This window comes from Microcaecilia unicolor, chromosome 9, assembly GCF_901765095.1.
Source record: "Microcaecilia unicolor chromosome 9, aMicUni1.1, whole genome shotgun sequence".
NCBI classification, from domain to species: Eukaryota; Metazoa; Chordata; class Amphibia; order Gymnophiona; family Siphonopidae; genus Microcaecilia; species Microcaecilia unicolor.
The window spans coordinates 221,725,299-221,739,382 of NC_044039.1; the positions used below are offsets into that span (position 1 = coordinate 221,725,299).

Consider the following 14,084-nt stretch of genomic DNA (forward strand, 5'->3'; position numbering starts at 1 on the left):
CTCTAGACAAACTTTCACACATTTTCATACGTTTTTATAAGGATCATCAGAATTCAACATCATCAACGTTGCAATCCAGACTTTCAAGAGCAACGATGTGCAAATGTTCATTGATCCATCTTTTTCAGTTTTTTTTAGATAATTTCACTTGTCCAAGCTTTCCCATAATTATTAAATAACTTTTGTTAATTGTTCTTTAAGAACAGTCCAAAAAGAAATCAAAACTTGATTAATATCGCCAGCACCACTTAACTTGCAGCTGTTTTCCACCCTGTGAGAACCTCCTCCCAGTCTTTTCAAAAGGGAAACGTACCCATGGGTGCAGAAGACCCTGCAGCCACTTGTGACTGCTTTTCTAGTTGCTCTGGAAATGCAATCTCCGCTTCCTGCCTTGGCGTAAACACACTCTCAGGAATGCCAGCTACAACACGCATGATCTGCAGCGATGCACAAACTTGGAGCCACACTGCGCTGCCCTCCCTCAGTCAGCCAGTGTCTCTGACTGAAGTGGGATTTACCCGTGAAAGGAGACTTGTGCAGTTGGTATCAGAAGCTGTCCACAGGTTCTTCTGTTTGAAAATTCCACTTGGCTAATGGATCAATTTAGCAAAGCAATTGAAATATATCAGGATAAGGTTAGGCCTGGCCTGGATAGCGATAATATTTCAGGCGGAAGTTATCTAAGTGTAGGACTGCGTGTGAATGGGTCCCACCTAAAAGAACAGGGCTGCTACATATCAAGGAGGAATAGAAACAGACAAATAATGATTTATCCATGTACCTTTCTGTGGCAGCTCTGTGTCAGAATGCTGTTCCATTATGTTTATTTCAAACACTGGGGCCCCAGCAGGAGGACTCGGAGAAGGCTGTAACACTGCTGAATTGTTTTTGGGGGGTTTTGGCAGCATAACTAGAGTGAGGGCTGGGATGGATGTTCAGTATTTGCGATGGTTTTCAGCTGGACAGGTTTTGGAATGGAGTGTCGTATGCTATAAAGGATTGAGTATTTGCCCTGGCATGTCTTAACTTCTTCCTGTCAATTTTCCCCTTATTTTAATCTCCGGGAACTTTGATTGATAAGTAGCTGTTTTCTGTGCCTCTGACGTCAGGGAATGTTTTGCAGCAGCCTCAGTACCGTTTAGCTTTACAGGAGCTGAAACCCAGAGATTGCATCAGTTTGCTTAATGTTTTCCCTTTTTTCTTTTACGGATGCAGGGCACGTTCCTGTGGGAGACGTGGAGAGAGGCTCCAAGAATCGCCTACGGATTCGCTATGGGGAGATCATGCCTGTGTTCAGGCGGGACAGTCACCGGGAAGTACAGGCAGGGAGCCACGATTACCCGGGCGAGGGAATCTACCTTCTGAAGCTTGACAACTCTTACTCTCTGCTTCGCAACAAGACGCTCTATTTCCATGTCTACTACACCAGCTGAGGTCTAACGTGGAAGGGAAAGGGGTGTGGGAGAAGGGCAGTAGACAGGACGTCTGAAACAGGGAGGGAAAGAGGGCAGGTTCTGCAAGCTCTCATGTTTGGGTGAGGGAACAATTTAGCTCCTTCCGCACTTGTGGATTGAAAGTGACGGACTGCAGCATGTGCTCTCCTGAAGAGGTGTCCGTGGAAGAAGATAAATAGCCTGTAAACTATCTCCTGCAACCACGTTAGGAAGGCCTTAACACTGTCACTTCAGCAAATATCCATTAGCTCCTGCAGTTAATACTGTACCGCCCAGAGCAGCTGTTTCTCAGGGGCTCAGAGAAAGAGGGCTTTTTGTGAGCTGGAAGTATCTTAATACTGTGACTGTCATGGTCTGACACTGGGATGACGTGTCTTGCTCATATGGGCAGTGGGCTCTGTGATGGCAGAGAGGGGAGGAGAAACGCAGAGACAGGTCAAGCAAAGCCAGGGCTTTTTTTTGAGGGGGTACTGAGTACCGGCACCTTTTCCATTGTCTACTAAAATTGACCCATGGACTCCCAAGTTTTAATGAAAGAGCTCAGGCTCTACACACCAATTCTGCCTTGCCATAGATTCTATGACTGGTTGCAGGAGGCCTTGGGCCGGGTCCCTCAGTAATCACCCTACCCCTGAAGGGTGGCCTGGCATTTGAGTAGAAAAACACAAACCAAGGCAGTGTGAGCAGAGGATATCTGCAGGCTAGCTTCAGAGCAATGGTCAAAAAAAAAAGCAACTTGGGGCTGGAATCTTTGGTAGTGGACTGAGTTAGACATCTGTGAGTCACGGTAAACTGAATTCACTTTAATGAGGAATCAGTCCGGGGCTGGGTCCAGTTCTGTTCACCGTTTTCATTTTTCAGAGGACTTATGAGAAGAGGTTTGTCTCTTTGGAAATGATACAAAGATCTGCAACAGCGTAAAAACTCCAGAAGAAGTAAAAAAATTAAAAAAAAGGAAAGTAATTTAAAAAATCTCAGGGAGGTGTGAAGAGCAGTAACAGGTCAGGAGCTCAGTAAAAGAAGAGCTTCAATAAATGGGGATGAACTGATGAGGGACAAGAAAGGCATCACAGGGCATCTCTTGATGTCAAAGTGGATTCATAAGGGACAACATCTGTAGTGCTGGGGTAGAGAGGGTTAAAGTCTGGGATAAGGCATAAGCATTGCCACACTGGGACAGACCAAAGGTCCATCTAGCCCAGCACCCTGTCTCCAACAGTGGCCAATCCAGGTCACAATCACCCGACAAGATCCACGGAGCAAAGCATTTTGTACTGCTTGTCCCAGGAATAGTGGATTTTTCCCTACGTCCATTTAATAACATTCTATGGCCTTTTCCTTCAGGAAGCCGTCCAAACCTTTCTTATACTCTGCTAAGCTAACCGCCTTAACCACATTCTCCGGCAATGAATTCAAGAGTTGAATTACGCGCTGAGTAAAGAAAAATTTTCTCTTATTTGTTTTAAACTTACTGCACTCCAGCTTCATCGCAAGCCCCCTTGTCCTAGTATTTTTGGAACGCGTAAACAGACACTCCATATCTATCTTTTCCACTCAACTCATTATTTTATAGACCACTATCATATCTCCCCTCAGCCGTCTTTTCTCCAAGCTGAAAAGCCCCAGCCGCTTTATCCTTTCCTCATAGGAAAGTCGTCCCATCCCCTTAATCATCTTCGTTGCCCTTCTCTGCACCTTTTCTAATTCCACTATATCTTTTTTGAGGTGCGGCAACCAGAATTGAACACAGTACTCTAGGTGCAGTCACACCATGGACCGATACAGTGGCATTATAATATCCTCATTTTTGTTTTCCATCCCTTTCCTAATAATACCTAACATTCTATTTGCTTTCTTAGTACAGAGGATCCTTTTTTGATGGGGTAGAGAGGGATAATGCTTTGGGATAAGCACAGATGATCTTTAGTACCTGGGTAGTGAGGGGTAAAGCCATTAATGTTGTTATGCCTTTTTATCGATCCATGGGATGAGCACACTTCGAATACTGTGTGCAATTTTGGTCTCCGCATCTCAAGAAAGATACAATGGTATTAGAAAAGGCACAGTGAAGGGTGACAAAAATGATAAAGGTGATGGGACGACTTCCCTTTGAGGAAAGGGGAAAACGACTAGGGCTCTTTAGCTTGGAGGAGAAATGGCTGAGGGGAGATATCTTGGAGGTCTATAAAATACTGAGTGGAGTGGAACGGAACAGATAGGTATGAATCACTCGTTTACTTTTTTCCAAAAATACTAGTTCTAGGGGGACACAAGCTGTTAAGTAGTGTACTACTTAACAAGTAATTAAACCAGTGGCATAGCTAGGTGGGGGCCATGGGAGACTGCCCCCCCCCCCCCAAAATTTGCTGTGGGTCCCTGGTTGGCTGGCGGGGGTCCCCAACTCCCCACTAGATGAAGACTTCGTCCAGCGCTGGTCTGCGGCAGCACCGCTGCATTGCCTGCCCTGCTCTCTCTTCCTCTCACGTCAGGCACGCTCCTTTTAGTGAGATTGAGCATGCTCTGTTTCACTAAAAGAAGCGTGCCGGATGTGAGGGGAAGGGAGAGCAGGGCAGGCAATGTGGCGACGCCGGAGACCAGCGCTTTACGAAGTCTTCAGCTGGTGGGGGTTGGGGACCCTGCCAGCCAAGGTATTTGCGGTGGCAATGCTTCAGCTGTCAGGAGTTAGGGACCCCTGCATCCAAGATTTACAACGTCAGCGAAGGGGGCACGGCGAGGCAGCAGAGGGGAGGCGGTGACCAAAATGCGCCCCCCCCACCTCGGGCTCTGGCCCCCTCCCACCTCATGGTCTGGCTACGCCCCTGGAATTTGTTGCCAGAGAATGTGGTAAAAGCAGTTAGTTTAGCAGGGTTTAAAAAGGGTTTGGATAATTTTTTGAAAGAAAAGTCCATAAGTCATTATTAAAATGGACTTGGAAAAATCCACTGCTTATTTCTAAGATAAGCAGCATAAAATGTAATGTTTTGGGATCTTGCCAGCTACTTGTGACCTGGATTGGCCACTGTTGCAAACAGGATACTGGACTTGATAGACCTTCGGTCTGTCCCAGTATGAACTCTTATGTTCTTATGTGATAAGCACAGAGGTTTTGGGTAGAGATGAATAAAGCTTGGGATAAGCACAAAGGATCTTTAGTGCTGGTTAGGGTGAGGTAAAGTGTGAGATAAGCACAGAGGATCCTTCGTACTGGGATAGAGAAGGGTAAAGCCTGGGAAACGTTCAGAGGATCCTTAGTACTGGGGTAGAGGGGGTTAAAGTCTGGGATAAGCACAGATGATCCTTAGTTCTGGGGTAGAGAGGGTTAAAGCCAGGGATAGGCTCGGAGGATTCTTAGTACTGGGGTAGAGAGGGTTAAAGCTTGGGATAGGCTCGGAGGATTCTTAGTACTGGGATACAGAGGGTTAAAGCCTAGGATAAGCACAGAGGATCCTTAGTACTGGGGTAGAGAGGGTTAAAGCTTGGGATAGGCTCGGAGGATTCTTAGTACTGGGATACAGAGGGTTAAAGCCTGGGATAAGCACAGAGGATCCTTAGTACTGGGGTAGAGAGGGTTAAAGCTTGGGATAGGCTCGGAGGATTCTTAGTACTGGGATACAGAGGGTTAAAGCCTGGGATAAGCACAGAGGATCCTTAGTACTGGGGTAGAGAGGGTTAAAGCTTGGGATAGGCTCGGAGGATTCTTAGTACTGGGATACAGAGGGTAAAAGCCTGGGATAAGCACAGATGATCCTTAGTTCTGAGGTACAGAGGGTTAAAGCCCAGAATAGGCTCAGAGGATTCTTAGTACTGGGATACAGAGGGTTAAAGCCCGGGATAAGCACAGAGGATCCTTAGTACTGGGGTAGAGAGGGTTAAAGCTTGGGATAGGCTCGGAGGATTCTTAGTACTGGGATACAGAGGGTTAAAGCCCGGGATAGGCTTGGAGGATTCTTAGTACTGGGATATGGAGGGTTAAAGCCTGGGATAAGCACAGATGATCCTTAGTTCTGAGGTAGAGAGGGTTAAAGCCCAGAATAGGCTCAGAGGATTCTTAGTACTGGGATACAGAGGGTTAAAGCCCGGGATAAGCACAGAGGATCCTTAGTACTGGGGTAGAGAGGGTTAAAGCTTGGGATAGGCTCGGAGGATTCTTAGTACTGGGATACAGAGGGTTAAAGCCTAGGATAAGCACAGAGGATCCTTAGTACTGGGGTAGAGAGGGTTAAAGCTTGGGATAGGCTCGGAGGATTCTTAGTACTGGGATACAGAGGGTTAAAGCCCGGGATAGGCTTTGAGGATTCTTAGTACTGGGATATGGAGGGTTAAAGCCTGGGATAAGCACAGAGGATCCTTAGTACTGGGGTAGAGAGGGTTAAAGCTTGGGATAGGCTCGGAGGATTCTTAGTACTGGGATACAGAGGGTTAAAGCCTGGGATAAGCACAGATGATCCTTAGTTCTGGGGTAGAGAGGGTTAAAGCCCGGAATAGGCTCGGAGGATTCTTAGTACTGGGATACAGAGGGTTAAAGCCTGGGATAAGTGCTGAGGATCCTTAGTACTGGGGTAGAGAGGGTTAAAGCTTGGGATAGGCTCGGAGGATTCTTAGTACTGGGATACAGAGGGTTAAAGCCTGGGATAAGCGCTGAGGATCCTTAGTATTGGGGTAGAGAGGGTTAAAGCTTGGGATAGGCTCGGAGGATTCTTAGTACTGGGATACAGAGGGTTAAAGCCTGGGATAAGCACAGAGGATCCTTAGTACTGGGGTAGAGAGGGTTAAAGCTTGGGATAGGCTCGGAGGATTCTTAGTACTGGGATACAGAGGGTTAAAGCCTGGGATAAGCACAGAGGATCCTTAGTACTGGGGTAGAGAGGGTTAAAGTTTGGGATAGGCTCGGAGGATTCTTAGTACTGGGATACAGAGGGTTAAAGCCTGGGATAAGCACAGAGGATCCTTAGTACTGGGGTAGAGAGGGTTAAAGCTTGGGATAGGCTCAGAGGATTCTTAGTACTGGGATACAGAGGGTTAAAGCCCGGGATAGGCTCGGAGGATTCTTAGTACTGGGATACAGAGGGTTAAAGCCTGGGATAAGCACAGAGGATCCTTAGTACTGGGGTAGAGAGGGTTAAAGCTTGAGATAGGCTCGGAGGATTCTTAGTACTGGGATACAGAGGGTTAAAGCCTGGGATAAGCACAGATGATCCTTAGTTCTGGGGTAGAGAGGGTTAAAGCCCGGAATAGGCTCAGAGGATTCTTAGTACTGGGATACAGAGGGTTAAAGCCCGGGATAAGCACAGAGGATCCTTAGTACTGGGATAGAGAGGGTTAAAGCTTGGGATAGGCTCGGAGGTTCTTAGTACTGGGATACAGAGGGTTAAAGCCTGGGATAAGCACAGAGGATCCTTAATTGCAGAGAAATAAAAGTAATTGCCAGCAGCCACATCTGGTCAGAGATGAGAATGGTCAGTACTCTATGAATTCTGTAGTCTGGACCTGTTTTCATTGTTTATATGTTTGTCCCCTTCCTCCCTTTCTAGATGAAGGATCAGCCACATCCACGCACACTAATTAGTTGCATGGTGAGGTCTGGACTGGAAGGCCCTGGGTATAGAGCCTCTGGCCGACACAGCCTGTGGGGAATGAGGGCACTGGATATCCTGCCAGTATGATCTTAACCTTAGAGCGTGGCACACCACGGAGGCTTGACAGACTGCCCCAGCACCGTGACTTAAATCGGAAACCCAGTTCCTCTGCCTTAAAAACAAACTTTTGTCTCTGACCCAGCTGCTCCAGTACATTCACAAGGTAGAGAACGTATCACTGAGAACCGCTGCTATTCCTTCTGTGTCGGCGTCCTTCCGTCTCCTGCCCTGACATCCTTCCACTCAGGGATACTGACCGATGCTGGCCACTTAGAATACCTTTATTTTTTATAGTCTGTGTGACGCTGTCTCTTTGTCATTAGAAGGTTATGAAGTTAAGACTTGAAAATCACGTGTGAGAGTCTCTCAGTGCGTGTCTGTGTGAACTGAATGCTTAAATCTGCCATTATGCTGTAGAATTTTATTATAAAAAGTGTATTGTTGCTTTGTTTTGATGGCATTCTGTACAGTTTTAAGAGGTAAAATATATTTATAAAATTTACTGTTAATTTCATATTTATATTGTTGCAGCACCTATGCCTAGGTTTGTGTTAAATTAAAGCCACCTTTTTTGTTTTTTTGCAGCCCGTTCTCGTTCATTTGTCTGTTCTTCCTTAGAATACAAAACAATACCAAGAAATACTGAAAATCTCATTGGGATCTTGTAATCCTCTCAAACTGTGTGTGACAGAAAGTACAAACAGAATCCAGCAAATCTTGGGTTTTTTTGGTTTCTAGGTACAGTACATTAAGCTTCCAGAGTGCTGAAAATCTTCAGGTCCTAGGCAGTCCCATATTTACATGCCATGAAGACATGTGCAGAATGATTTTTAAAGTCTGTTACCTGAGTAAAGTGTGGGTCTGAAAATTGCACACATGCTTTCAGCTGCTTGGAAGAGGAAAACCAGGCCCGTAAGTGTGATTTTCAAAAGTGCAGGTGCAGTATGGGAGTGATTTTATTTATTTTAAAAACGTATGTACCACCTATAACTAGGTGGTTTCCGTAAAAATATACGTAATCAAAACAAATACACAAACATTACCCAGCATCAAACAGCAGACTCGTATATAATTAACCAACACGCAGAAACAAACAGTTTTGTTTTCAAAGGATTTTTTAAACTGCTTAAGCTCAGAGCATCAACGAAGCTGGCCAGATAGTTCATTCCACAAGGAGATCCCAGCTGACACAAAAGCCAGAAATAACGCATAGTGGATTCTGATCTTAACATAGGTCTGGCATGGTAGACCTACAGTGCTTGGCTTTAGATAAAACGGAGCAGAAGCAAACAACGCGTGATGAACAGCTGTCAGCACCTTAAAATGAATCCTTTGTGCCACTGGAAGCCAGTGTAGTTGCTTAAGAGCAGATGTCACATGTGAACATCTAGATAACCCACAGTTGTTCTATCTGCAATGCCTTAACTCCTGAAACAGCCATACCATACGTTGGGAATATTCAGTGTTATGGCGACCTAGTGAATCAAGATAGATTCGCTCCTGTTTTGTTTCTCATTCCAGTGCTTTTGTTTTTGTTGCATACAAGAAATTACACACAGTTGAAAATTAGCCTTGATTCAGATAGGCTTTGCTTTGGATTATAGAGTCCTTTTTGTATAGGGTTGCCTATAGAATATTGCTTGGATTATTTTATAATAGGAATTTGTTATGGATTTAATATACAAATTATGAGAGTAACCATGATGTATAGAGCTTGTAAGTGATCCGCTCTGTGGCTAGACTCACTTAAACTTAAGCTCGGCTCTCTTTGTTCCCCCTTTGAGATAAAGTATTTGATTAGTAGATCTTCTTTAGGCAGACTGGTAGTAGTAGTAGTAGTAGACTGGATGGACCGTAAGGTCTTTATCTGCCATCATTTACTATGTTACTCTCTGGGGTTCTGCATGGAATGTTGCTACTAACAAACTCCCTGAGCCCATACGCCAGGCCCCCTCCCTGCCCATCTTCAAATCCTTGCTCAAAGCCCACCTCTTCAATGTCGCCTTCGGCACCTAACCACCTCTTCTCAGGAAATCTAGACTGCCCCAACTTGACATTTCGTCCTTTAGATTGTAAGCTCCTTCGAGCAGGGACTGTCCTTCTTTGTTAAACTGTACATCGCTGCGTAACCCTAGAAGCGCTCTAGAAATGTTAAGTAGTAGTAGTAGTAATTGGGATTCCGGAATCTTGTAACTCTTTAGGATTCCAGAATCTTCAGAACTTTTGGGCAGACTTGTATGGACTGTGTCCTGAGCATGGCAAGGACAAATCAAACTTGGGTATAAGTATCACATACCATGTAAAATGAGTTTATCTTGTTGGGCAGATTGGATGGACCATACAGGTCTTTATCTGCCATCATTTACTATGTTACTATGTAAACAACATTAACAACCTGGGATTTCATTGTAAGCTTATGATCCAACATCTGTCCCAACAATTTTACATGTGGAACATGACTCTCTCACTTTGTGCAGCTGAAAATGCAAATCCTAGTTTACATAGAGACAAGCTGGTGAGTAGGTTGGGTGGAGCAGGGTAGAAATGCAGTGTGGATCAGTTTATTTTGAATCATTTTTATTTAGTGTAATAAAGACACAGCTGTCGATACAGTGTTTCAAGAACATAATATAAGTCTCCAAATCAGATGCCTTTTAGGAATTCAAATATACAGGCAAATTTTACAAACAATTTAACATCCCAACCCAGCTCTCCCCTGTTCTCCCATCCCAGGGACACTTCCCCACACCAAAATCCTTGTTTATAGTAATTTCTTATAATTAAACATTCAGCGAACGGCTCTTAGCTTGTGGGGTTAGTGTATCCCAGAAATATGACCACGTAGTTTGAAATTAGACCTGGGCCCTTTGAGGTATCTGTGACCTGCAGTTGTTCCATTCTCATGTCCTGGATCATTAAAATTCTCTATTGCTAGAATGTGGGCCCCTCACTAGACCGCCAGGCCGGTAGAATTGATTTAATGCCAAACAGTACTAATCGTCACAAAAAGACATTGCTCCCATGCTTTGTTGGGTGAACCTGTTTTATAACATACACACAGCCATGCATGGAATACAAACACACACAGTATACTGTAGCTGCTCTGAACATTAAAAATTGTCCTTTAGCATCTGTGCATGGTTGGGACTAGTTCTGCTGGCTCCTTACATAAGTACTTAAGTATTGCCATACTGGGACAGACAGAAGGTCCATCAAGCCCAGCATCCTGTTTCCAACAGTGGCCAATCCAGGTCACAAATACCTGGCAAGATCCTAAAATAGTACAATACATTTTATGCTGCTTATCCTAGAAATAAGCAGTGGATTTTCCCCAAGTCCATTTAAAGAATGGCTTATGGACTTTTAGGAAGCCATCCAAACTTTTTTTAAACCCTGCTAATCTAACGGCTTTTACTATGTTCTCTGGCAACAAATTCCAGAGTTTAATTACACATATGAGTGAAGAACTATTTTCTTCAATTCGTTTTAAATTTACTACTTTGTAGCTTCATTGTGTGCCCTCTAGTCCTAGTATTTTCGGAAAGAGTAAACAATTGATTCGCATCTATCTGTTCCGTTCCACTCATTATTTTATAGACTTTTCTAAACTGACTAATTCTTTATTTTTTTTTCTCCTTACATTTTTTTATTTATTCAAATACCTCTGCAACAATCAGTTTCTCAAAGAGCACATCCTGCTCACATTTGCCCTCGCAGGGGATCATAAACATGAAACTACTGCATCTGATACTGACTTATCCATTATGTCTACTACTACAAAACTCACGATTTCAAAATCATCCCCCTAATCAGCATCTCCAGCACAACTAAACCACATACCCCTTACACACAACATCTCCTCCCCTCAGCCAACTCTAGTCCCCTCCAACCCCTCCTCAAATTGAAAATATCCCCCAATCCTTTGGGCACTCACACACCCCTCCCCCCACCCCTCCTATAATTCTCCACCAACCTAAATAGTTGTCAATCGTTGTTGTAAACGAGCCCATCCTCCCTTATATTGAAATGCCCCCTCCCTATGGAAAGCTGTTAGCCGCTCCATTTGTATTAACAGACCCAATTTACCTTTCCAGTCCCCCAGTGTCAGTGGGACTGCCCTCTTCCAATATTGTGCTATGAGGCACTTAGCTGCTGCCAGCCCCAAGTGCAACCATCTCCGCTCCTTCCACGAGTCCCTCTCATTATATAAGCCCAGGAGACACACCAATGGGTTACACACCTAAGAAGACCCAGTCAATTTTACTAATGTTTTCATAACATCTTGCCAAAAAGGCTCCACACTGGGACATGTCCAGCATACGTGCATAAAACTACCCCTTTGTGAATTACACCTCCAGCAGAGGTCCGATGTACCAGGGTACCATCCGCTTCAATCTCTCCGGTGTGTAATACCATCTGGATAAAACTTCATATGCGTTCTCCTGCACCAAAACCCATACTGAGGCTTTCCCCACCGCCCCACAAATAACTTCCCACTCTTGATCAGAAAAGCGGCAATTCAAGGCTTCCTCCCAAGCCCCCTGAACACCAAATGGCCTGTGATCATATCCCCTGAAAAATTTATATAACACCGATATTGGTCTGGGAACCTTCCTCAACAAGAGACACAAATTTTCCAAACTTTCCTGCTCCTGAGGATTCCCCCCCCCCCCCCTCCAACCCAATGTCCCCACAAAATGTTGAATCTGTATATAGGGAAACCTGTCACCGCCCCCCCCCCCCCCCAGCAAACTGTACATAGAGCACATTGTTTCAAAACTCTTCACCCTCCCCCTCCTGCAGCACAGCCCGGAAGTTCCTAATGCCCGCTTGCTCCCACCTTGCAAAACTAGCATCTAATTCTTTATTTTATATTGATATGTTTGGTTTATTATCGTGTCAATGGGACCTGCAGATAGATGGGGAAATATGGGATACAAATGCAACAAATAAATAAATATGATCAGTGTGGACAGTTGTGAAAGAGAATCCAGCCGGGTGCTTGTTCTTTGACAATGAACAGAGGTGCTTGTGTAACCTGTGGCCTTATTTGAAAATCGCCACAGGGACAACCATCCTGCCACTTCATAGAAAACAGAGAGTAGGGTGGGGGATGTGCCTGGAGCAGAAATGGCAACTCTTAAAGCGTAACTCGGTGTAGGACAGGCCATGCAAGCCCTCCGGCACCCACAGGACCCCCTTCACTGACACGGGATTCCTGTTTCTATGGCAACCCAAGTCAGCAGAGGGTGGAGCTTCACAGGGCACTGTCAGTAGTGGTGGGCTCACATGCCCCCTCCCCCTGTGTTGAGTTCCTCTCTAGGAGTTGCTGTTTCTGCTTAGGACCATGATGGCGAACCTATGACACGCGTGTCAGTACTGACACGCTTAGCCATTTTCGGTGACACGCGGCCGCATGTGGCCGCATACAGAGAAGCAGCGGCGTTCCCCGGGGCGGATCGCTGATGCGTCCCCCCCCCAGGTGCAGCGCGACCTCCCCCCCCCCCGGTGCATGTTTACCCGCTGGGGGGGGGTGCCGTGTGCGCTCCTATTGGCTCCCTCCGAGTCCTCCGCTTGTTCCCTCCCTGCTGCTCCCTCTGCCCCGGCTCCTGCACGGCCGTTAGGGGATCTTTGACCTCACTTCCGGCCGGCGGAGCAGAGAGCAGCGGAATGCCGTGGGGGACGCATCTCTGGGGGCCCTGTGATCGCCATTACCACATAACCACAGCAACCATCATCCAATCTACTGTTCTGGGGTGTCGTGGATTTCTAATTGACCATCATTACTGAGATAGGTGAGGGGGAGGCTGGGAGAGGCGAGGGCATGTGCTATGGGTGCCGTTTCCCGCCATTAGAAATAGCGGCAGCCATCTTAATTTACATAAGGTGGTCAGTTAGGCTAGTTAACCCCTAATTGCCTGCAGGGCTAACAGGCTATCTATAATTCTATCTTCTGTCACTGCCCCCCTGATGGAGAACCCAAAAAATAAAAAACCAAGGTTAAGTAAAGGAAGTGGTAGTAGCAGTAGCCGACCCTTTCAAGAGACATGGACCGAGATGTATGGCATTATAGAAAAAAATGGCAGATCATTTTGCGTTCTATGTACTGAAACGGTAGTAAGCAGAACATGGAATATAAATAGACATTTTGAAACTAATCATTCCCAGCTGTTGAAAAAAAGTGAGGATGAAAGGAAGGAATACATTTCCAGGCAGCTACACTTTTATAAGAGCCAATCTAAGTCCATCCTTAAATTTGTAAAAAGTTCTACAAATTTAACATCTGCAAGTTTGAGCATTGCTCACTCCATAGCTCAGCATGGAAAAGCACTCAGTGAGGGAGAATTTATTAAAGAAACTCTCCTAAGATGTGCACCAGTTCTATTTCACGATATGCAGAATAAAGATGCAATTATTAAGAGAATATCTGAGTTACCAGGAAATTTGGAGTGCCTGGATCCGATTACCAGACACTTTTAGCACCCTGAAAAATATAGCAATGGCTTTACTCACAATTTTTCCCTCTACGTAGTTTTGTGAAACCTTATTCTCAGCGTTAAATAATATCAAAACCAACAAAAGAAACAGATTGAAAGATGAAGTTAGTAGTGCTTGCTTGGGCTTGAAGTGTACAAAATACCAACCTTCAATTGAAGATTTAGCCAATGAAATTCAGCAACAAAAAAGTCACTAATAGGCAGATTAGTTAAAGAATTCCCCCTCCCCCTCACTTATCTTAGTTCACGGCACCCCACACAAGTTAAATAATATCAAGACCAACAAAAGAAACCGACTGACAGATGAACAAAGAAGTCACTAAGTAGGTAAGTTAAATAAATAGGTTTTGGTTTATTAAATACAGTTATATATTACAATTATACATTTTTGTTATTTAAACTATAAATATCGCGAAATTATGGTTTTTTTCTCGAAGTGACACACCACCCGAGTTATGCTCGGTTTTTTGGCGAATTTTGACACACCAAGCTCAAAA

The 14,084-nt window shown here is 44.9% G+C and overlaps 1 protein-coding gene across 1 annotated transcript in view; it reads left to right on the plus strand.

Annotated features, from left to right (window-relative positions):
* The window catches only part of TMED8 (transmembrane p24 trafficking protein family member 8), a 31,674-nt gene extending 24,007 nt beyond the window's left edge, over positions 1-7,667 (plus strand). Inside the window, exons 6-7 of the mRNA XM_030215072.1 lie at positions 1,216-1,434; positions 6,986-7,667. Of these exons, the coding sequence (XP_030070932.1) occupies positions 1,216-1,433 (218 nt within the window). The 3' untranslated portion in view covers position 1,434; positions 6,986-7,667. The remainder of the gene's footprint in view (positions 1-1,215; positions 1,435-6,985) is intronic.
* The last annotated feature ends 6,417 nt before the right edge of the window (positions 7,668-14,084 follow it).